This window comes from Pogoniulus pusillus, chromosome 5, assembly GCF_015220805.1.
Source record: "Pogoniulus pusillus isolate bPogPus1 chromosome 5, bPogPus1.pri, whole genome shotgun sequence".
Classification (NCBI taxonomy): domain Eukaryota; kingdom Metazoa; phylum Chordata; class Aves; order Piciformes; family Lybiidae; genus Pogoniulus; species Pogoniulus pusillus.
Genome location: NC_087268.1, coordinates 11,632,091 through 11,653,476, shown reverse-complemented (window position 1 = coordinate 11,653,476; position 21,386 = coordinate 11,632,091). Strand labels below are relative to the sequence as shown.

At 43.3% G+C, this 21,386-nt stretch overlaps 1 protein-coding gene across 8 annotated transcripts in view; it reads left to right on the top strand.

The window, feature by feature from the left end:
- The first annotated feature begins 4,013 nt into the window (after positions 1-4,013).
- ST3GAL6 (ST3 beta-galactoside alpha-2,3-sialyltransferase 6) overlaps positions 4,014-21,386 on the top strand; it is a 52,730-nt gene continuing 35,357 nt past the window's right edge. The window contains exons 1-3 of one of the 8 annotated variants that reach the window (XM_064143211.1): positions 4,014-4,454; positions 15,090-15,144; positions 15,250-15,334. Coding sequence is in view for 4 of the 8 variants with exons in the window: in XM_064143213.1 (XP_063999283.1) it covers positions 4,671-4,701 (31 nt within the window). In the remaining 4 variants the exon portion in view is untranslated. Of the gene's footprint in view, positions 4,455-4,517; positions 4,702-5,080; positions 5,233-5,556; positions 5,716-6,594; positions 7,618-15,089; positions 15,145-15,249; positions 15,335-21,386 lie in introns of those variants that run through there. The other 7 variants (XM_064143210.1, XM_064143209.1, XM_064143213.1 and 4 more) reach the window with 7 other exon arrangements.

Genomic DNA, 21,386 nt, shown 5'->3' with positions numbered 1-21,386 from the left:
GGTGCAATGTAAAGATGTTTAGGATCGTACTGTGATGGAAGATAGTAAAGGGAGAAAATTAGTGGAGAAGGGATGGCTGTGACAGTCTGTATTTGTATGCATGCATTAATCTCCTAAAGTAATTACTAAAGGGGGATTAGTTTTGTGGCATTTTAATTCTAGGACCAGAGGTGTGTGATAGACTGCATGGTGCATTGCAGACATAGAGCCTGAGCACTCTTCTTGCTTATTGGGTTGATGGCCAGGAAATCACTTTCATGATACTGCACCTTTCAACTCTGTTTATTCCATATCCTCCAGTTTTGCCTTCCCGCTATTCAACAGCTTTTTTCTTTCCATTTCCTGTAATTATTATATTTCTCTGGTCCTGCAACCCAGGATAGAGTCTGGCTGCAACATATTCCTGGTCTAGTAGGGACTTAGGAGGTACATAGTTTAAATAAGACTCCTCCTGAAACTTAAAATAAGATTCCTCATGGAACTTAACTGAGGCTCCATTATATTTGGATTTATTTTAGTTGTTGCTTTGCATTTAAAGGTTTCTGTGGCTTTTGTGTTTGGTTTGGGGAAAAGTTTGTGTCTCAAGAACTTATTTAGAACTGAAATAGAAAAAAAAAACCAACCAAATCTGTGGACTCTTTGGTCACATGTATTGGTTTTGCTTGCAGGAGCATTCATTTAACTTCCTGACAGTCATCCTTTTCTAAAGCATTTTGAAGTCTACTCATTGTTTTCAAATCATTGTTGACACTATTTGTGTGCAGCAGAATATATAACACAGAAATGATTCCTTATACTTTTTGCCAAATAAATTAATTGCAGATTACTTTTTAATTTCTTGTACAGCTCATTCTAAAAATGTCTAGAACTAATTTTCTTTTTTTTTTTGCACTATATTAATTGTTTGGATTGTCATTTGAATCCTTAAATTTAATTTGACATATTTAGATGACAACAAACACTAGCTTTCCTTTTGTTGTTGGTTTTGGACAGTTGCCAGGAGAAACTGAAGTGAAATTATATTATTGTAAATGAAATGATGACATTACTTGACCAGTGTAGTTACAGTTTGGGATTTTGCACTTTGTTGCACATAGAAACATATGGCCAACAAAGCTAGGGAAGCATCTGGAGAGTCTTAAGAAACATCTGAGGGAATTGGGTTTTTTTGGAGAAGATGAGGCTGTGGGGAGACCTCATTGCTCTCTACAGCTACCTGAAAGGATGTTGGATTGAGGTGGGGGTCAGTCCCTTCTCCCTGGTATAGGGTGTTAAAATGAGATGAAACAGCCTGAAATTGTGCCAAGTGAAGTATCGGATATTAGGAAACATTTATTTCCTGTTAGAGTGGTAGGACAGCACTGGTCAGACCACACCTTGAGTACTGTGTCCTGTTCTGGGCACCTCAATTCAAGAAAGATGTTGAGGTGCTGGAACATGTCCAGAGAAGGGCAACAAAGCTGGTGAGGGGCCTGGAGTACAAATCCTATGAGGAGAGGTTGAGGGAGCTGGGCCGGTTTAGCCTGGAGAAGAGGAGGCTCAGGAGTGATCTTATTACTGTCTACAACTACCCGAAAGGGCATTGTAGCCAGGTGGGGGGTGGCCTCTTCTCCCAGACAACCAGCAATAGAACAAGGGGACACAGTCTCAAGTTGTGCCAGGGTAGGTATAGGCTGGATATTAGGAAGAAGTTCTTCACCGAGAGAGTGATTTCCCATTGGAATGGGCTGCCCAGGGAGGTGGTGGAGGCACCATCCCTGGGGGTCTTCAAGAAAAGACTGGATGAGGCACTTAGTGCCATGGTCTAGTTGATTGGATAGGGCAGGGTGATAGGTTGGACTGGATGATCTTGGAGGTCTCTTCCAACCTGGTTGATTCTATGATTCTTCAATTATCTTTGAGTGACATTGGAACAAACTGCCGAGGGTGGTGGTAGAGTCACCATCTCTAGAGGTGTTCAAGAAATGCGAAGACAGGGCACTTTGGGATGTGGTTTAATTGCCAAAGTGGTCTGAGGTTGGTGGTTGGACTAGGTGATCATAGAGGTCTTTTCCAGCTGAAATAATTCTATGATCTGTATTTGGATATCTTAAGAAATATAAATAGCTGTATCTAAACACATTCCTTCAATGCAAAGGAATAAAACTGTGAGCAACACATCCTCTGTTCACAGTGCTACATCTTCTGTGGACTTTGGCTGCAAATGAAAATCCTTAGCTCTTCTTAGAGTTAGATTGACAAGCACATAACTTAAAGCCGTCTGTGAAATCAAATGACTTCTTCTAAGTCATCATATAATATCACCATAGGAACACTGCATGTCTAAGTATCTTCAGAGATGTGATGGTAACTTGAATTGACTTCTCTGAACCAGTGGCACTACCCAGCTAGTAGCACATTCTTGTCTTTCATCCTGTTGCTTTTCAGCCTGCCCAAAGGTCCATGTTAGACAGTTATCAATATCCAGGTTAGCTAGAGCGAAATTAGCTCACACCCATGAACTCATGCACAAATGATGCAGCTGCAGCACACACATCCTGTCTGGAACAGAGGCAGGAATAGCATTCATTTCCTCAGGGTTTCCTACACTTCTCTGTGGTGAATTCTCCCAACATCTTGTCCTGCAAAAATCTGGTGTATCCTGAGAGTAAGTCTATCCCATATCCTAAAACAAAGGCAAAGCCAGAACAAAATATACTGGGCCATATAAATTAAGACTGACATGAAATGTATGAGCAAGGGCACCGAAGGGGAGTCACATTCTTGCCTACAATACTTAGATGAATTGAAGGGTAAGGACAGAAGAGATGAGAGCTAATAAGGAAAAGATAAAGCAGAGTTATATAAACTAATTTTGGAAGGTGGGTAATTTAGCCATATACTTTGAAGCAACTTGGTTTTGTAAAGGCCAGGATATGAAGGGTGAATGAAAGCATGAGAAACCTCATGGGAGAAAGGGCAAAAGTATGAAGGTATTTTGAGCTCAAAGAAGAAAAATTATAGAGGGCTAAACTCTGGTTCCCTGCCCAGTACACACTGGAAGCCATCTCAGCAGGCTAAGGAGTGGGATAGTCCCTTAAGAATAGACAGATTTTTCTGCTTATTTTTACTCCATGTATGTTCAGGCTATATAAAACTGCTGCTGAGAACAAACTCCACCTCTGGTCTTTCCCGAGGGTAGCCACTGAAACAAAGCTGGGAGCTGGTCTTCCAATAAAGGAAGTACCTTGTGATAAAATGCTAACATTTGAAACAGGAGAGGACAATGACATCATTAACAACTTCTTGGACTTCTTCTAGGACGATGCACTGCTTTGGGCAAAATATGACATTGAGGCAACACATCATTCCAGACAAACTGGTTCTTGCTGTCTTTCCTTCTGTGCTTTGTTTTAATCTCCTGTATTATTGGCAGAATTATTTAACTTTCTTGTCAAATAGCAATGGTCTGTTACATAAAGTTAGGTGAGAAAAATTTCCAGGAGCCCCACGGCTTTCTCCCAGGTTGGTAATGCAAGGCAAAGCTTCATTTTAGCCCTGGCAGCAGACTTCAGGGAGATAGTTCCTCCTCCGGTGGCTGACTGGAAGGAGGTACTTGAGAAGGGAGATCCCTGAATCCGAAATCATAGAAATAGCTTGAGTTGGAGGGTACCTTAAAGATCATCTAGTTCCAACCCTCCTGCTGTGGGCAGGGATACCTCCCACTAGCCCGGGTGGCTCAAAATCTCTTCTAACCGGGTCTGAAACTCTTCCAGGGATGAGGCGTCCACAATTTATCTGGGCAACCCGTTCCAGTGTCTCACCACCCTCAGAGTCCAGACCTTCTTCCTAATGTCCAATCTAAACCTACCCTGTTCTAGTTTGAAACCATCACCCCATAACTGCTGTGACTTCCAGAGGACTTGGCTTCCCCGTGACTTGCCTTCCTGCCATACATCCCCAGGGTGGGAATCGGTTTGTTAATTAGCTGTTAATTCCTGGAGGCTGAGGCAGAAGGGGCTAGAAAAGTTCCTGCGGTGAGTGGGCAGCTCGCTGCCTCCGGTCTGCCAGGTCTCCCGCCCACCGCGTAGTGGCGGGCGCGGAGGGGGAAGGCTCCGGCTCCCGGGGAGGAGGAACAGCGGAGGCTGCGGCTCCGGCTGGATTTCAGTCAGGGAAGATACTCTTTTTGCAGGCAGGGGGACGGGGTAGCGCAGTGGTGTTCATGCGAGTCTCTGTTCCCCCGGAAAGCTTTGGAGCAAAGCGAGGAGGAATTTCAGCAAGCTGGAGCCAAGTAACATCTGAGTCTAAACACACAACGTGCTTCCTTCCTTTTACGTTTTCTCTTGCAGATGGGGCTCAGCTGAAGCGAAGCCCTCCTCTTCATCGCGATTGTTAACACCGCCGCACCAGCATCGGGCTGAAGCAGTTCTGGTTAGCAGCGAGAAGTTGTGCTCTCTTCTCTCTATCGGCAACTGGTGAGTGGACACCTCTGCTTTACAAAGTGTAGCCAGTTCTGTCAACTGTTGCACAGGCTAAGAAGCTTTGGTGGATGATGCCTGAACCCATAGGATTGGGTACGCTGGAAGCTCTTGTTCCCGAATTCGGCAGCGTTTCTGTCGTGAGACATCTTCTCACCACGCTCTTGAGTTATTTCAGACGGGAAAGCTTTCAGCTAATCGTATGTAAAGCCTATGCATGCCTCCAATTTTAAACCTCCTTCAGGTAAGCCCTGATGGCAGCAGCTGCCAGCAGCATTGCTATTCAATGTAAATTACCCCACGTTCAAAGGCAGAGCCGCCTGTTCCGATACTGTGGCGTGTTCCTCGGTGAAAGCATTCAAGGAATTACTTGAACTTCCAGAGGGATGAAGCCTGCCTCTACAAGTCTCCTTTGAACAGACTACAATTGTAATCAGTTAGAGAGCTGCTGAGATGAGATGTCCCAGACCTTTCCCAGAGGTTCCTGGGAACTTCCTGGTAAAAATTAACATCGCGGCATAGCAGGGACCCGCTCACCCGCGGGGATGAGCCGCAACAGCCGAAGCGCCGCCGCCGCCACCCGACTTCACGCCGGCGGCGTTTGGATGTGCTTGATGCCGCTCACGGGGGGCGAGTGCTGGGACTTGCCTGCACCGAGAGAGAGGCCGGGCTAAGGCGCTGCTGCGGCCGCATGCGGGGCCGGGGCTTGCCGCCGGCCGGAGCAGGGCCCCCCGAGAAGAGGGCAACCGTGAGCAGCGGAGCCTTTCTCCGCCAGGTAGGCGGCCAAGGGGATTCTGGGAGAGCGGGGGCCGTGAGATTAAGGGGACATCCCCGTTCCCCCGGCGGCCCTTGCCGGCCGGGGGGCGGGGGAGTCGCTCGCCTTATCCCCGGCCTCCCGGAGTAGCCCCGCTCCGCGACAGGGCGGCCAACGGAGCCAGAGCCTGCCCTAGCGCCGCATGCCGCCGCTGAGTGAGGTCCCGCCGCCGCCGCCTCGGGGGGCCCCGCGGGCCGTGAATCGCGGCTGGCGGGCGTGGCTGGCGGCGGGAAGCCCTGCCGGGGCTGGGGGTGGGGTGGGGGGAACTAAGTAGCGGCGAGGCCCAGCAGGCTGCAACGGGGCTCTGGAACCGGGCAGGCAGCAGAGTGGGCTGATGCAGATGGAGATCAGGAGAAACCCCCGGCTGAGCTGCGGCGGCCGGCGGCGGTCGGAAAATAAAATTTGAGGAGAGAATCATGGCTTCTGCTAAGCTGCTTGGATCCGGTAATCCCACCGTGTTGCCATGGCTGCCGGTCAGGCAGGTTCCGAGAGAGAATCGCTTTTAGCGGGGGTACCGAAAGGGAGGGAGGAGGCTGCCCCTTTGGAAATGCCGCAGGCCTGGGGGAAGGAACAATGGCCCTGGGTGGACTCTGCCTTAAGCTATGCAAATCTATCGCCTGTAGTTCAGGGAAGAAAAAAAAAGCCCTGAAGTTTTGTGTTGTCTCTCTCTCTTTTTTTCCCCCTCCTAAAGTATTCGGATTATTATTTGGCTGTGGGGGTGGTGTTTCTAATTTTAGTTATTGCGAGCTGTGAGATCAGCCCTGCTGTCCTTTCTCAAATTAGAATTTCCAGTGAGATGAGCAGCTAATCTATATCGGAATTTGTGGTTGTTGCACTCCTCTTAGCGAGCTGAAACTTTGCGACCAGGCTCCTGCCGTTTCCCTCTGCTTTCTTCACCCGCTTTATGCCAGGCTATTCTTATGTACAATGTGGTTGCAAAACTCTTTAGAAATGAAGAACTTGACAACGGGACCAGATTGCATGTTTTATTCTGACAATTTCATTGCAGCTGAATTGTGCAAAAAAAAAATATACATAAAAAAGATGTAACTTCTGCTGCGGAGAGTGCCATGTGCTGGGCCGGTCACTCATAAACTTAAAAAGCCCTGAGTTCAGGGAGGGCTTAAAGCAAAAGGAAATGTGTATGGAGTGAGACTTCCTACCCGTCCATTTTTGAATAGGAAATATTTCTGATTAGGTCACAGAAGTGTTACTTCTGAAACTAAAATTACTTTATTCCATATATAAGACTGCACCAGCTGTATCCTTGTTTTTTTTTCTTCCTGAGCGCATGACATAAATCCACAGATCTTTCTTTTCCAGGTTGATGCCTCTTCAGCATATCTCTTTCTTTCCTGAACTGAAGCAGTCAGTTAAGTTACTCTTTTAAGCTTATAGCTGTTTATCGAAGCGTTGGTATTCAAGGTGGCTAAGTCCCATGATTTCCCTGAGGGTCATATTGGCTACGGGAGAACTCTGCTGCGTGTGGGACGGGTGAATCAGCCCCTAAGACTCTGGAGACTCATCGTGTCCAAATACTCTTTTTAAAAGCAGGAGGAAAGTTTCTCTATGGAAGCAGCTGCCTGTTGGGGAAGTTCCCATGGGAGCAGATGCAGAGTGTGTATGCAAGATGGCAAAACCTGAAAGCTAGCAGGAAGATCACAAGTGCCTCCAAGTCTTAAGTTGTAAAGAAGTGGGGAAATAAGTGATTTATGGCGTCTTGACTGAGGCGATTGGCGAGACATTATTTTCATATGTACTTTGAGTACTGCTAAATGATGGCTTTAGCAATTACCTAGGGGAGTTGCATGAGCAGGGAAATACAGCAGCCGAAGTGACAGTGGCAAATAATTGAGGTGCTTCTCCTTCACTGCTTCCTCGGACCTACATTTGAAAGCTTACAAGCAGAGGCATTTAGAGGATTTTGGATTGTTGCTGATAATTTCTGGATGGAAGACAGCAGGGAGTGGAAATAGTCTTTCTTATAGCTTCTTTGTGCCATTAATGCTCTTCTCCTGGGTTTGTTTTAATCGTTAGTTCATGGGCATACCATGATTACTGCCTTTCAGTAAAGGTGTGATCTGTCCTCCCAAGAGAGGCTTGGGAAAGTTCTCATAAACATTCTTTGGCTGATTTGTGATTTTTGTGCTAACTGCTGCTGGGCCTGGAAGAAGAATGCAATAAGATGGCTCATTTGGAAATATAACTTGAGACCTCTATGAAGCAATCCACACCACTGACTCCAAGAGACTTGTGAGGAAAGCCTCTTTTCTTTTTTCCACCATCCTCAGTATAACTTGAGCTGGAGTACAGGATCTTGATTCATCTTTGTACATTAACATTAAGGTAATTTTACTTATACACATGAAAAATTGTCTTCACTGTGTGTATGATGCAAGACGCTCCACTGTGGCTTCCTAGTTAAGTGTGTTTTAGGAATGGGCTCAAGACTATGTGAAATATCTCTCTACAAACATCTTAACACCATTTTAGCTAATTTGGTTGAAATGTGCACTGTGCATCTAAGAGGAGTTTAATTTATTAAGCTTATGACAGCTCATTTCTCATTCATTTAAATGATTTGTTCATCAATGTATCTACCTTATAGAGAAGCGAGTGAATAATACTTGGAAATTAATTTATGTGGTAACTGAGTATATAGTGGGGTTTGTTTTGTTTTGGTGTTTTTCTTTCTGAAAAAGAAAGTCACCATTTCTTTAGTCAAATGACCAAGAACTTTGCCACAGAATAAAACCCCCCTGAATTTCCCCTTTAATCCAGTTTCTTCTATTTTTGCGATGTTACATATGACTGCTTCTGTACCTATTCATAGTCTTCAAGGGAAATGCAATTCTGTTAATTGGTATGTGATTTTTTTTGAAGTGTAAAGTCATTATCCTTCTACAGAAATACCTGAAACCTTGACTTTTCTTGGTTAAGAGGAAAATGTGGTATGCAGGCTGCCATTTCCTTTATAAGTCACTTCTCAGTAGTGTGGAAATTAATCTGCTCTCCCTTTCTGTTTCCGTGTTAATCACTGATACCAGTAGCTACTAATTGTGCAGAGCAGCTGAAAAGCTGGAAAGTGACTGGTGTGTACTATAAAGGGAAAAACAACACATGGCTTGCATGTGGTATATTTGCTCTTTTAAAAGGCATTGAGCAAATGCTGATGTAGATTGTGGTAAAATACTTTGTGATAATGCTTCTTGCTGTGTTTTATATCTATTAGCTTAAAACATCCTGCCAATCTGTTTGGGTGGGATGGATCCTCAGTGTTTGAAGTCGGTCATTCCTTGGTCTTGAAAGTACAAGTGAAGCCTTTATCTCAAGAGCAAGACCCTTTACTTTTTACTGCAACAGAGGAGGAATTTTTATGTGTCTCCCAGATAATACTCAAAATTTGTGTGTGACTCTTCTGTGTTGTTTCTGCTGCCAACCCTGACAGCAGACATAAAGCTGGAGTACATCGTGCTAGAGTTATTCTTTACATTCCAGAATCCATGGGGATCCAGGAGGAGCAAGGCAAAAACTTGAATAGCCTAGCCTCTGCTTGCCCAGGCTGGAAAACTTGAGAAGCCACAAAGCTCATCCTACCTCGTATTAGGAGGGCAGGAATTAAGTAATCAAGGAATTGATTTTTAAAAACTGACAGGACTGAAACGCTCAGACTTTCTCATTGAAACTTACAGTGCAAGTTTCTATTCCTCTAGCAGGAATGTGGCTTTCTTTAGGGCCACTGGGAAACTTTATTTGTGAAGTGGGTGGCTAGAAGACTTAGATTACCACAGAATCTTCAACTAATTTTTTAGAAAACAGTTTGTAGCCCATGTGAGCACAGGTCAGTTCAGCTGCTGCAGAGCTCAGAAGAACTCTTTGTTAGGCTGGGTGGGCAGGCAGACACTTCTGCAGTGCAGCAATGGACAAACCGTTGCTTGCTTTCAGTGCTGCTTCTCAGAGTCCCACAAACAGCAGTGAAACGAGAACGGTGTGAAGGGCACATCATCAGCTTACCAGAAGCCCTGGCAGAGGAAATATGCATGTGTGATGGCCAATGCAAAATGTTTCTTTGTATAAAATACAAATGATGTCACACATGGAGTGGGGAAAGAGAAATTCCTTTCCCAAGAAACTGAAGTCACAATTTTGCCATTTTCTTCCCCCCACTCCTCTTTTTTTTTTTTTTTCCTAATGTAATTGTTGCTTTTTGTAGCTCCCTCTTGGGTAGTTAACTTTTGCAGTTGCACTGACTCAGCTTTTATAGCTGCATTATGACCTGCATGGGAGAAATCATCTGGTGAAGGAAAGGGCCCTAGAAGCACTCTAGCATGGAGCAAGGGATAGTGCAGAGAAATAACTGGTGGGATTTTCTCCCTGCAGTGAGAAAAGTGCTTGCTGCTTAATGTTGTTGCTGAATGAGAAGACAATCTTATTTATCTTTTGGCAGTCAAAAATAGATTCTTCTTGTTTCTTTGGAGTTCTTGAACTTGCCTGTTCTATGATCTCCACCAGTGTCACATCTGAAGACCCTGGAACCGCTATCACCTCAGTCTCCACAGTGCTTCAGGTAGTCTGAAGTCAGCAAGCAGGAGGAGGGTTATTGGTGTAGATGGGAGATACTCTGTAGGGTTTCTTTGAACGTAACATTTGCACAACATTAAATAGAGGCACAATATTAAATCTATTTGATGAAGTACCAGAGCAAGTTGAGATTTGTCTGTATTGGTGAATGCACACAAAGCTTGCTAGCATGTGGTAGCTAGTCTTGGTTGTGCCCCCTGTGTAGACAAGTTGTTGCCTTTTCCTTAGGAAAAGCCTGGTGTGTGGGTTGTTTTTTTTTTTGTTTGCTTGTTTTGTTGTTGTTTGTGTGTGGTTTTTTTTCTTTTCCCTGGAAACAGTGGGGGGAAAACTGTAGTTAGCTCTGCTTGCCCAAGTGTTTTGCAATATTTAATGAGGCAGGGAGACTGTTACTTGTCTGAGCTGAAAATTTGGAAGGCTGCATAAGTCTGTTTTTCTGCACCCCCATCTCCACTCCTCCAATAGTATTATCACCCTTGGCAGCTTTGATTTCCCATCCTCAATAGCTCGGGAGCCTCTGGACTCTATCTGTAGTGAAGTGTCCTGTGATTCAGCAGCTGCAATGTAGCTGTGCTACTTCACTCTCCTGTCCTTTTTTTTCTGCTCTATTTCCCAAGTGTAGACATTGGCAGGTCCATGAAAGGGTGAGAACAAGAGTAGGCAGGGATGTTATCCTCCAACTTCTCTATTAAGGAATTGTAGATTCTGCAAGTGGAGCGTGTGGACAAGGGGAATGGACCTCAAAATGTCCTCAGTGTTCTGTCCCTAGATGTCACCTCCCTCTGTCACTGTTGGAGACAAAGCAGTGGGCTAGATGAACACTGGTCTCATAAGCATTTCTTGTGCCTGTGTTGCTCACTTAGTGTGGGGGAGTGCACACCAGTTGTGTAAACTAGGTTTGCGGTAGCCAGAGGGCTACAATACTGTTCAATGTAAATGCTGCTTGTAGAGTTTCTCAAAACTGATTGCCTTTTCTTGCAAAACATGTCAAAGAAATACTGTTACCTCATTGGAGTAACTTGAATGGAATAGCTGCTATTATTGCTTCCTTTGTTTTGTGCTAATGACATGTCATGGTGTGTTTTCAGTTTGGGACATTAGATCTTAGGTGGCTCAGCCTCAAATTTTAGGTTTTGTGTTAGTTTAAAGATTTCTTGTCTGATTTGAGAATGTTTTTCAGAGCCTTTTGGAAAGTGGAATGAAGTGAAATAGATTATGCATCTTATTCTTCAGATTTCACAGAGAGTATTTCCCGTAATACTGTTTGGTGTCAATGACTTTTCAAAGCTTATCTATTCAGTGACTGAAAAGACTATTAAAAATGTTAAGATAACTGTTCTGGGAAATTTAGACACTGCAATGTTTGATCAAAGTTTTTCAAAGTTTTAGTGTTTTTTTTTTTTCCTTTATTTTCCACCTCTAATGGTTAGAGCCTCTTGTATCTGCCACACAATTGTGCGATGAGCAGATACAGTGAAATCAGGTTTCCAATGTCTTTCTGCATGTAGACTTTCTGATCTTTAATGAAAGATGAGCTTATAGGATTTCTTTGTTCTACCCGGCTGCCTGTTTATTTTCACATACTTACAGAGGCCTCCAAAGCATTAAGTTCCTAATCTCCTGTCAAATTTGACTGAAATTAGCCAAAAGGGTTCAAAAGTTCTATAGGGAAGGAAGGACATTCATGCGTGCATACAGGGTATGACTGCATAAATTCTCATTTCATGCTAAGAACATGTGCAGCAGAACAGAACAAAAAGCCCTTTACTGTACTGCATTTCATGCTCTAATGGAGTTCTGTGTCCTTTGTGTCATGAATAGCAATTCATAATGTTGGAGGCTGATCTGGGTTTGGTGCGGGCAGCGTAGCAAGGAAAAGATATCAGTAGGCAAGCAGGACAGCAGTTCCTGCCTGCAGTATGTCTTTCTCTAGAGGACTTCCAGTTTTATGCTGAAGCAAGTATCAGACTTCCTATTTTATCCCCGCTGCAGCATGGGCCAGTTTGGTTATGGAAGAGCAAATCTGTGCCACAGGAGTCCATCACCCTGCTGTGACTCATGGGGAGATGAGCCCTGTGTTGTCACAGGGCTTACTTTTATCTCCAGTGGGGGTACAGCCCTGGGTGAATCCAACGCTCAGCAAAGGTCGGGTAGGGGAGGACAGATAATCTCTTTGAAAATACTCAGGTCCTGAGGAAACTCCTGTTCATTTTATCGTAGCATTTAAGGACTGCTGAAACTGAGACTCAAACTGCCAAAATAGACACTGTTTCACCCACAGCAAACCAGGCTTGGCTTGGAGAGAAACAAATCAAAGTGATGGAGTGAGCTGATGACATACAGCAGAAGGTACTGTGTGAAGCCATTGCTGCAGCAGAGCCAGGCTGTAAGCCAAAATAGACACTGTTTCACCTACAGCACACCAGGCTTGGCTTGGAGAGGAACAAATCAAAGTGATGGAGGGGGCTGATGACATACGGCAGAAGGTACTGTGTGAAGCCGTTGCTGTAGCAGAACCAGGCTGTATGTGTGCAGTCTACCTTGCAGAAAAGCTACCTGAATGCCTGCTGCCTCTTAGCTGGGTTCACAGCAAGTCTAGCCACTACAGGGCAGCCCAAGCAGGAGAGCTGTGAGAACTTGAAAGAGGATGTGTGGGTGGGGTAAAAAATGATTTTTGACTTCCTTCTGTTTTAGGGGTGACCTTGGAAGAGCAAAAAAACCCAAACAAACCAACCTTCCAGGAAAATAGGAAAAAAAAACAACCAAAATGGTGATATATCAGTTTTCATTTTTGGGGAGGAAGTGGGTTGTGTTTAAATTCAGGGAGGACTGAAATCTGGAAGTCCTAAATAGGTGTCTCTGCAGCACTGAGTAAAGCATATAAGCTTTCCCATCATTCCCTACTGACTCATTTAGGCTGCTTTCCTCTCGACAGATGGCAAATGAAGATTACTATCACAGATAATTAGCTTTCCTCATGTATAGGTAAGGAAATGAAGGTGTAGAATTCAGGGCTTTATACATCACTGTGGCATGAATACCCACTAAAAGTCAGCACTGCAGTATGGGCTGTGGTAGTGTTGTTTTGTAGCTCTTATTGTACAGAAATGTCTAAATGAACTTGTGTGAACATTTCCATGAGAAGCTGAGTTCCTTTACAGCAGCTGACAGTTGCTCTGTGACCAGTTCCATTTTTCCCTCCCCTGGTCTTTTAGCCTGTTCCTTTCTCTTGGCTTTTTGTTGTGAATTTGATTTCAGCTTTGCCTAAGGAAGATACTCTGAATGCTGCCCTCAGGCACACCTGTATCTTTCTTTGCTGTCCTCGGACAGCTTCATTGCCTTGCAAATTGATTTTATTTTTTCCCCCCTAAATCACATCCGGACTTACCAGCAACTTTTCCCATTCAGAGAAGATGGATGTTATGACTTTGTGCTGCATTAAATATTCTTCAGGACTACAATTTTCAGCTATACAATAGGCATCTCGTAGCTCTCAAAATCCTCAGGTTAAGTACTGTTTGGATACTGTATGTACATGGTGGTTTGCTCAGTATTGACATTTGAGAAATGAAGCGAAGCATTAAAAGCCTTGAGTGGATCAGATGCAACCTCCCCTGCAACCTGGACAACAGTTCTTTGTTAGCTCAAAAAGCACTTTACCTCCAGAAAGCATTCTCATAGTTGTGAAGTCGCTCATTAGAGCTTTTCTTATTTCTTCCGTTGTAAATAATATTTTCTGAGCTTTAGTGCTGCATACAAAAGAGGCTTTTAAAAGCAGTTGTAGTGTTTATCATATTCAAGCTTTTCCAGTTTGTCACAGTCAGTCTGGGTTTAGCTTTCTTGTTAGCAGTTGCAGTGTGTATTCTGATTAATTCTCAAGATCCAAAGGCAATGCGAATGTATTGCCTATTGAATTGAGAGCAGAGATACATGGCATTAAAGGTACTAGAGAAGCTATACGTTCTGTTGGTGTCCTGCAGCTTTCTCCTGAGCTGTCAGGATGGATGCCCTGGGAAGCTTCCAAGCATTAGCAATAGTGTAGGCTAAGTGCCACTACTTATCTCCGTTTTCCTACTGAATTAATGTAGCTTTACACTTTTCATTGACTTGCTTTGCTGCATTCCTGAGAATCCCAGAAGCTCTCCGTCGCCACACATGCGTGGAAGCAGATGCGTGGACTTGCAGAATCTGCTGCTGGGGTAAACTCACCTCAAACAGATGGAGGTTTTTTTGGGGTGGATTGGTGTGAGGTGGTTTTGGTTTATTTTAATTTTAAGCAGTCGAGGCAAGGTAGGGAGCAACACAGCAAAAAACCAGCAAACATGACATGTTCTGGGCTCTTACTTCTGCCCTTCTTTGCATGTTATTGAAATGAAAATTAAACTGTTCAGGTTTGTGTGCTGATAGGAGCACGTTCACACCTGTGTGTGGATTAAGAGGCCCAGCAAAAACCTGCTTAAGGTAACTTGCTGCTTTTAAGACTGTGGGGACTAAAAATTCTAATATAAAGAGCTGCAGCATCAGGTAAAGGCAGACTGTAGCTGGACTTAATCAGGACTGCGGCTTGCTACTGTGAAAGCTAGTCACACAGAAAGCACCCATGGCTCTTTAGAAACAGACTCTGAGAAAGTGTTCTGATTTGCTTGGAACTTACTGGAGCATTTCATTCTCCAGGTGCTGGTAGTCCAACACATAAATTAGCCATCTTTGTTTATTTTTTCTTTTAAGATAACCATGTTATTTCCCCTGCCCTTGAGAGTCCTAATTTCACTTGTGAGTGTTTGGGGTTTGGTTTGGTTTTTTTTATGTGTGTGATTTATCTTAGCCTAGAGTTGAGATTTTCTTTACTTCCCCCTAGATCAGTTTAGTTTCATAATTCCCAGCCATTTGTGTGAGAGCTGGGCTTAAAAATGACTAGCTCCAAATCAACCAGAGCTAGATGGTAGATGTCCTAGGCATTCTTAGAAGACAAAGTGTGCCTTGTTGTAGGGTTAGCTTAATGCTGTAGTGAATGTGCACCTCTAATACAATAGACTTCTTTGCTTGGGCCTTTAAATATTTAGATTGATCATGATTTCTAGGAGGGGAAAATATTGTGCTCACATGGTTTGTAAGTGAACTGTTTAGAAGCCTGACTAATTTGATTATTTCCAGTCTTTTCTCCTTCTACTTCTTTCCATCTTTTCTGTGGGAAACCTAAGAAGGATTGTTTGTTTGACCTCAAGCCTCTGACTCCGCAGGCCCTGGTGGACAAAGAACAGTGGGTGTGAATTGAGTAACTGATGTTGTGGTGAGGTATATATGTTTCTCTTAACCGTTTTCTGTTTCTGTTAAAGCAGAAAAGCATTAGGTAGTATGCCTGACCCCTTCTCCTTTTTTTTTTTCCCTTAAAAAAAATAGCAAAGAAGCAAAACTCAGAATTGTAGTGTTCTCCTTCAGGAAGGGCACTTCAAGCTGACAAACCTTTCCAGTTACACAAGTCAAGGTATAAGAAGCAAACAAACTCTGACTCTCAGAGCACGTTGCTTGGCTTGTTTATATTCCAGTCTTTCTGGAAGACAGGCTGAAGGGAGATGGGAAGTATAGGCTGAGAAGGAACAGTGTTCACCACAGTATGCAGGAGGAGCTGTGTGGATTTCTAGCACCTGTTCTCTGTGTATTTTATTCTAGCCGGTATCATACTGACACCTGTGATGTGTAATGTATAAATAGCAGCCTAGCTTAGGCTGACTAAAGCTTTAAAAGGTTAATCTGGGAGAGTGTAACAGGGCTCAAAGAAATCTTTCAGCTAAGGCTGTATTACTAAATTTGTGATTTAAAAAATATTTTATTTTTAATGTGTATCTAGAGCTGGATTTGTGATGTTTGCTTTGATTAAATCTTTGGCAGTTAAGGAATCAGAGACAGCTCACACCTGCTTTGGACTTAGCATGCATAGGTTAGGAATTGGCTGTATTCTAAACAGTGCAGTACAAAACCAACTATCTCAGTGGCTGATGGGCATGGCAGTAACTGCTGGTCTGTGTGTGTTCAAGTGCGCTGGAAGAGGATAGAAGACACACACACAAAAAGCTAAATGTCTTGGGGGTGAGGCCTGCAGAGCAACAGGATAAGGAAAAGGCATGCAAATGTGTTTCCCAGACCTATGCCCCTTTACATAAATTAACCATTTCCTTTCAGTTCTCGTCTCAAGGCACAAAATCAGGCAAGAAGCTGAGGCTATGGACTTAATCTTTTCCTTGATGTTAATTTAAGGCAAGTTTTCTGGGAATTTGTGGTACTTAAAAGGCATTATAATAATCCAGTAGTTGTTACTACTGTTCTTTCTCTCACAGCAACAGGCTGGATTTAGATGTACCCAGGGCTGACTTAAACTCAAGTTAGCAGTTTTTAACTGTGTCACAAAAGGTTTGCTTAGGTTGGGAAAGACCTTTAAGATCAGGTCCAAACATTAACCTAACTTCACCATATCCACTGCTAAAGCTCCAAGGCATTTTGGAACATTAGGGAATATTGCTTACTGTATTGGAGGGGGAAAATAATTAACATCAACATTTGCTGGCTGAGAAATAAAACCCCAGATTATTTTCTTTTCACACTTGTAGGTTTAATTATGTCTACACCATGCAGTGTAGCCTGCTGTCACCTTGAGCTGGTGCCAGGGATCCACACTGCATTGAGATAATCTAAGCTAAAATATTAGCTTCAGTCTCAAGGGTGGCATAGCAACCCTGTGCTAGCCCCAAGCTGGTGGTAATATGTTCTGTCTCTTAACAGGGCTAATTAGTTCAGCATCAGGCAGTTGCACCAAGTACTGCTGCTAGTTGAGGGCTATTTCAGTGTTAGCTAATGCATGTGCTCCACTACGTTTTGCTCCTCATGTTGTTTTGGCAGGATGCACTGGCTGATGCTTTGTACTCCTGTTTGTCATCTGTGGAACTAGTATTTGGTGTCAGTATAAATGACATGAACTTTTGCATTGATAGGCCCAAAAGTGATCTCGCTGGGAAACCACATCAGTAGTGGCACCTCTGAGACCAGGGTCACAGTAGGTTTTTGCAACTTGAAGTGCATCAGTAAGTTTTAAAAAGCTTGTAGTAACTTGACCTAGGCTTATACTTGTGTCATCCTGCTGTCCAGGAAACAATCTTGAGTACATGCAAAGTAGCTTCACCCTCTACTCTGCCCTTGTGAGACCACATCTGGAATACTGTGTCCTGTTCTGGGCTTCTGAGTTCGAGAGAGACCAGAGATATACTAGAGAGTTGGACTGGATGATCTCTAGAGGTCTCTTCCAACTCTACCATTCTATGATTTTTTTTTTCTCTTACTCTGGATTTTCTCTTTTCTGGTCCTGCCCCTACTGTGGGGTACTTGTAGAAGTTCCTGAGCACTCAGGCAGAGGTGGGTAAGAGGAGTGGTCAAGGAACTTAGACCACGGACCAAATGATACTGTGCTAGATAAGAAGCAGATAAGAACAAGAGAGCATTGGTGTGGTGATAAGACTGTAAAAGTAAGTCAGGACCTGCAGGCTTTTTTCAGCTTTTGCCAAACTCTCTGTACTAATGGCATGTCTTCCTGAAGGGTTACAAGCTTATGTTTTTAAGATCTTGCCTGAAATGTTAGAGAGCTTAGGTTTGACTGGAACAGGCCACCATACCTGATTTCTTGCATTTAAAGTGGTAATAGAAATGAGGTGAGAGAAGAATGAGGGGTTGGAGGGGTGCAGGTGCTGCATTGTCTGTTATGCTCAAGATACAGAGATAAACTGTGTTTTCTCCTGGGCTTGCAGCTTTCTGAAAGGGAGCTAACTTCCCTCTTCTAGCTGGCCTGTGGAGGTGAATGATGATTACACAAATACAGTGAATTTGAGTGGACTTAGATTCTTAGAGTTTGAGCTTATTGGTAGCACTGCAGTCACACAAGAGTGAAAGTAATGCAGAGATTTGGAAGACTTTGGCCAGAAGCAAGATGAGATGGTGATTGTCAATGAAAAATACTGATTAAGTTGCTTTTCCTTCTTGCTTGACCCAGCTGACACTCATGTTCTGGTAAAGAGCAAGATGCTGGTGTCTGTACTTAAGACAAAAGTAGAACAAAACAGTAAAAAATTATCCACAAATGGATGATTTTTGTGTTGCTGTCTCTTGAGGTATGGAAGCTTCACCATTACCATGGTGATGAAAGGGAGAAAAGGTCAAAGGTGGGCACATCTGTAGTCTACATCTCTCCCCAGCAGATTAATGTCAGCAGAGACTACATTTCTGACTGTAGCTGGTAAAGAATATTGAACATTACTACCTCTGTAATACTATACCTACTGAACAGTTGCTTGCTGTTGAGTACTTGGTGAAAAGACTGTCTTGTTTCACAGATTGCATTGGATTGGAAGGGACCCTCAAGGTTCATCATGTCCAACTCTGTTTCAGTCAACAGACCCACCTCCAGCTAGATCAGGCTGCTCCTGACCTCGACAAGTCTGGTCTTGAATGTCTCTTAAGAATGGGGCCTCAACTGCATCCCTGGGCAACCTGTTTCAATATTTCACTGCTGTCATTTCAAGGAATTTCCACCTTATGTCCAATCTAAATCTACCTTACTCCAGTTTATAACCATTGCCTCATCCCATTGCTACAAGCTCTTCTATGCAATCCCTTTCCAGCTTTCCCATGGATCTCCCTCAGATATTGAAATGCAGCTGTAAAGTCTCATGGGAACCTTCTTTACTCTGGGCTCAACAACCTCGGCTCTCCCAGCCTGTCTTTGTAGGAGAGGTCCTCCAGCCCTTTGGTCATTTTTGTGGCCCTCCTTTGGAGCACTCCATCAGGTCTGTTTCTCTCTGGTGTTAGGGATCCCATAGCTGGACACAGTACTCCAAGTGAGGTTTGAGCCGAGTAGAGCAGCGGAATCACCTCTCTCAGCCTGCCAACCACATTCTTTTGATGCAGCCCAGGATGCGACTTGTCGTGTGGGCCTGCAAGTGCATGTGTCTTTTCAAGTCTTCTGCAGTAAGAGTAAGGGGAAATGCTTTGAGGAAACAGAATAAACCTTCCTTAATAAAGAGAAGCTGTCTCTAGGGAAAAAAATACTATCCTTTTTTCCCAGTTGTCAGAGATTTTTTTCTGATGAAGTAGCTTACCACTTCGAAACGAGGTCATTGCTGCTGGAGTTAGAAATGTAGTTTGCATTCAAGGGCAATTTTCTAGGATAATCCAATGTATATACCTTCCTATTTAAAGTTAATATTTCTGAGGACTTCCCTTTCTTCTGAAACTAAAATCAAAAGGATCATTTGAAATGTAGGAGTGTGTGAGGGGGAAGGCACTAGACTAATTCAGAACTTTGAAGACTGCTGCAGGGCTGGTTTTGTCTGCTACAGCTTTTCCTTTGTCAAAAGATGGAGAATTAATGAACTGTACATGTACTTAGATCAAGATCTGGAAGGATTAATGATTAATAGTGTGCAGATTTGTCAGAAGAAATATAGATGTGTGCCATACTGTGCTTAGTTTTGAGACGATGACATGAGAAAACTCCTCGGTTGTCTTTTTGCTGCACGGTTGTTCCACCAGGCATGCACTATATCTTGACCAGAAGGACGCAGTGCTGCAGGACTGGTGATCACAAGCAAACCCTCAAAATACTGACTACATTAAAAAAATCCTGATGTTTCTTTTAAAACTTTTTAGTAGGTGTTTATGTACTTCTTCTGCTGTCACTTTAATTTTAAGGTCTGCTCAAAGCACATTTTCAAGCTTGCTTCCCTTCCTCCCCCACAACTAGAAGGGCTAGGAATTTGATGTCTGACTGAGCTGAAGCTTTCCTGCTGGCTGTTGCAGCAGCAAGAAGATAAACTGCCACATGATTGGGTATGGAGCTAAGATTGTTATAAGATGAGTAGTGTTTACCAGTTCTTGGGTGTAAATACTTACTGGTTACTTCAGTAATAGTCAAAGGTGCCTTACAAAGTAAGTAGAACAAATGGAAGAGCCTCCTACTGTGTCTTACCAGCAACCTGATTTTAAGCAAGAAAGCAAAAGGAAGGCTTACAAATGTTACACAAAAAGGTTATCATGGTGTGGTCCTGTGATTACCCAGTCCCAACAGCTGCAGTTTCCTTCATGATTATTCTGTGGCACAGCTGAATTAACTGCATATATAAGTTGAAAGATAAGCAGAGGATATGAGAGAGTGGCTCCTATCAGATACCACTCTTACTGAGGTAGCAGAACAGAAATTAACTGTGAGTAAAGATGCAGCTCTGACAAGGCTGTTGGTTCTCCATAGCTTCTGAGGGAAGAATAGATTAGTCTCTGGTCTTCTCTAATTTGTCATATAACCAGATGTGGTATATAAGGTGAGTTGGTGTGAGCTGGAGTGGACCAATCTGTTCATAGCAGATGCAGACTGATCTCTTAATACTGTAAGACTCCATCTTGTTTGCTTCTGTGGTGGTAGCTCTGCCTCTGTAGGCACTGGGAAGTCGAACAGTGGAAGTTAGCTTAGATTCTTATTTAAAAATACTCATCAATCTTTTATGCATCCTGCTGCCAGCTAACACCATGAACATCTGGTGTTGCCATGCGATGTGCCTCACCTCTTTCTTTGTGTGGGTCACTATAGGGGTTTTAGAAAGAGGAGGGGATTGAATAATTGAGTTTCAGCTTTGTCTTGTTCCACTTAACTGACTGACCTTGACCTAAGGGCACAATGACCTCCTCAGGTTAATGGGTTTACATCAAGATGCTGAGTTTTGTGTTTTGATAAAGAAGCTGGAATGGAACTGTCATTTTACGTCTGACCTTTGTCTTTTCAATTGCCTACTTTCTTGTGTATCTCTGGGAATTTTCTAGTATGATATTTGCACAAGAGGAGTTTGTTTTCCTTTTGACTTTCTGTAACACTCAGCTGTTTCAGAATAAGAAGGGAAATGCTGTCTGCATCAAGAATACGCCTAGAATAATTTCTCCTGTGAACATGGTTCTATATACTAAACCAGGTTAAGAAAGTCTCCACTATAAAGACCATCTTTCTTGATTACAGAACTTTCTCTTCACAGCACTGAATGAAGCCAGGCACTGGTGGGTGGGATAGTGAGAAGATACCATGTTTTGTTCTGAAGAGCTGAGTTAGATACATCTGTAATGATGCTACATTCTCATGTCCGTGCCAAGCCAAATGTCCAACATAAGATGCTGCAAGATTTCTTGTCAGCCTGTTTGAAGAACGAGGTTGATTTCTGTTCTCCAGTTTTAATGATATTTTCATATCTTTCTGTGTGCATATTTTTGTAAACACTTTACAAACAAAACAGTCCTTTTTTGTTTTCTCTGTTGTGAATACTGTTACCTTTTAAAAGCAAAAATATCATCGTTTATGGCCAGCCTTGCCTCATCTTTTCTCTGATTAGCAGCTTGGCCTAACTTCAGCAAGGTCTCTTGCATTGCAGTCAGCAAAATTAGCAATTTAATCAGTTGTTAATTTAGTAGCTTGATCTGAAGAGCTTGCTTCATTATGTTCTGTTGTTTAACTGCAG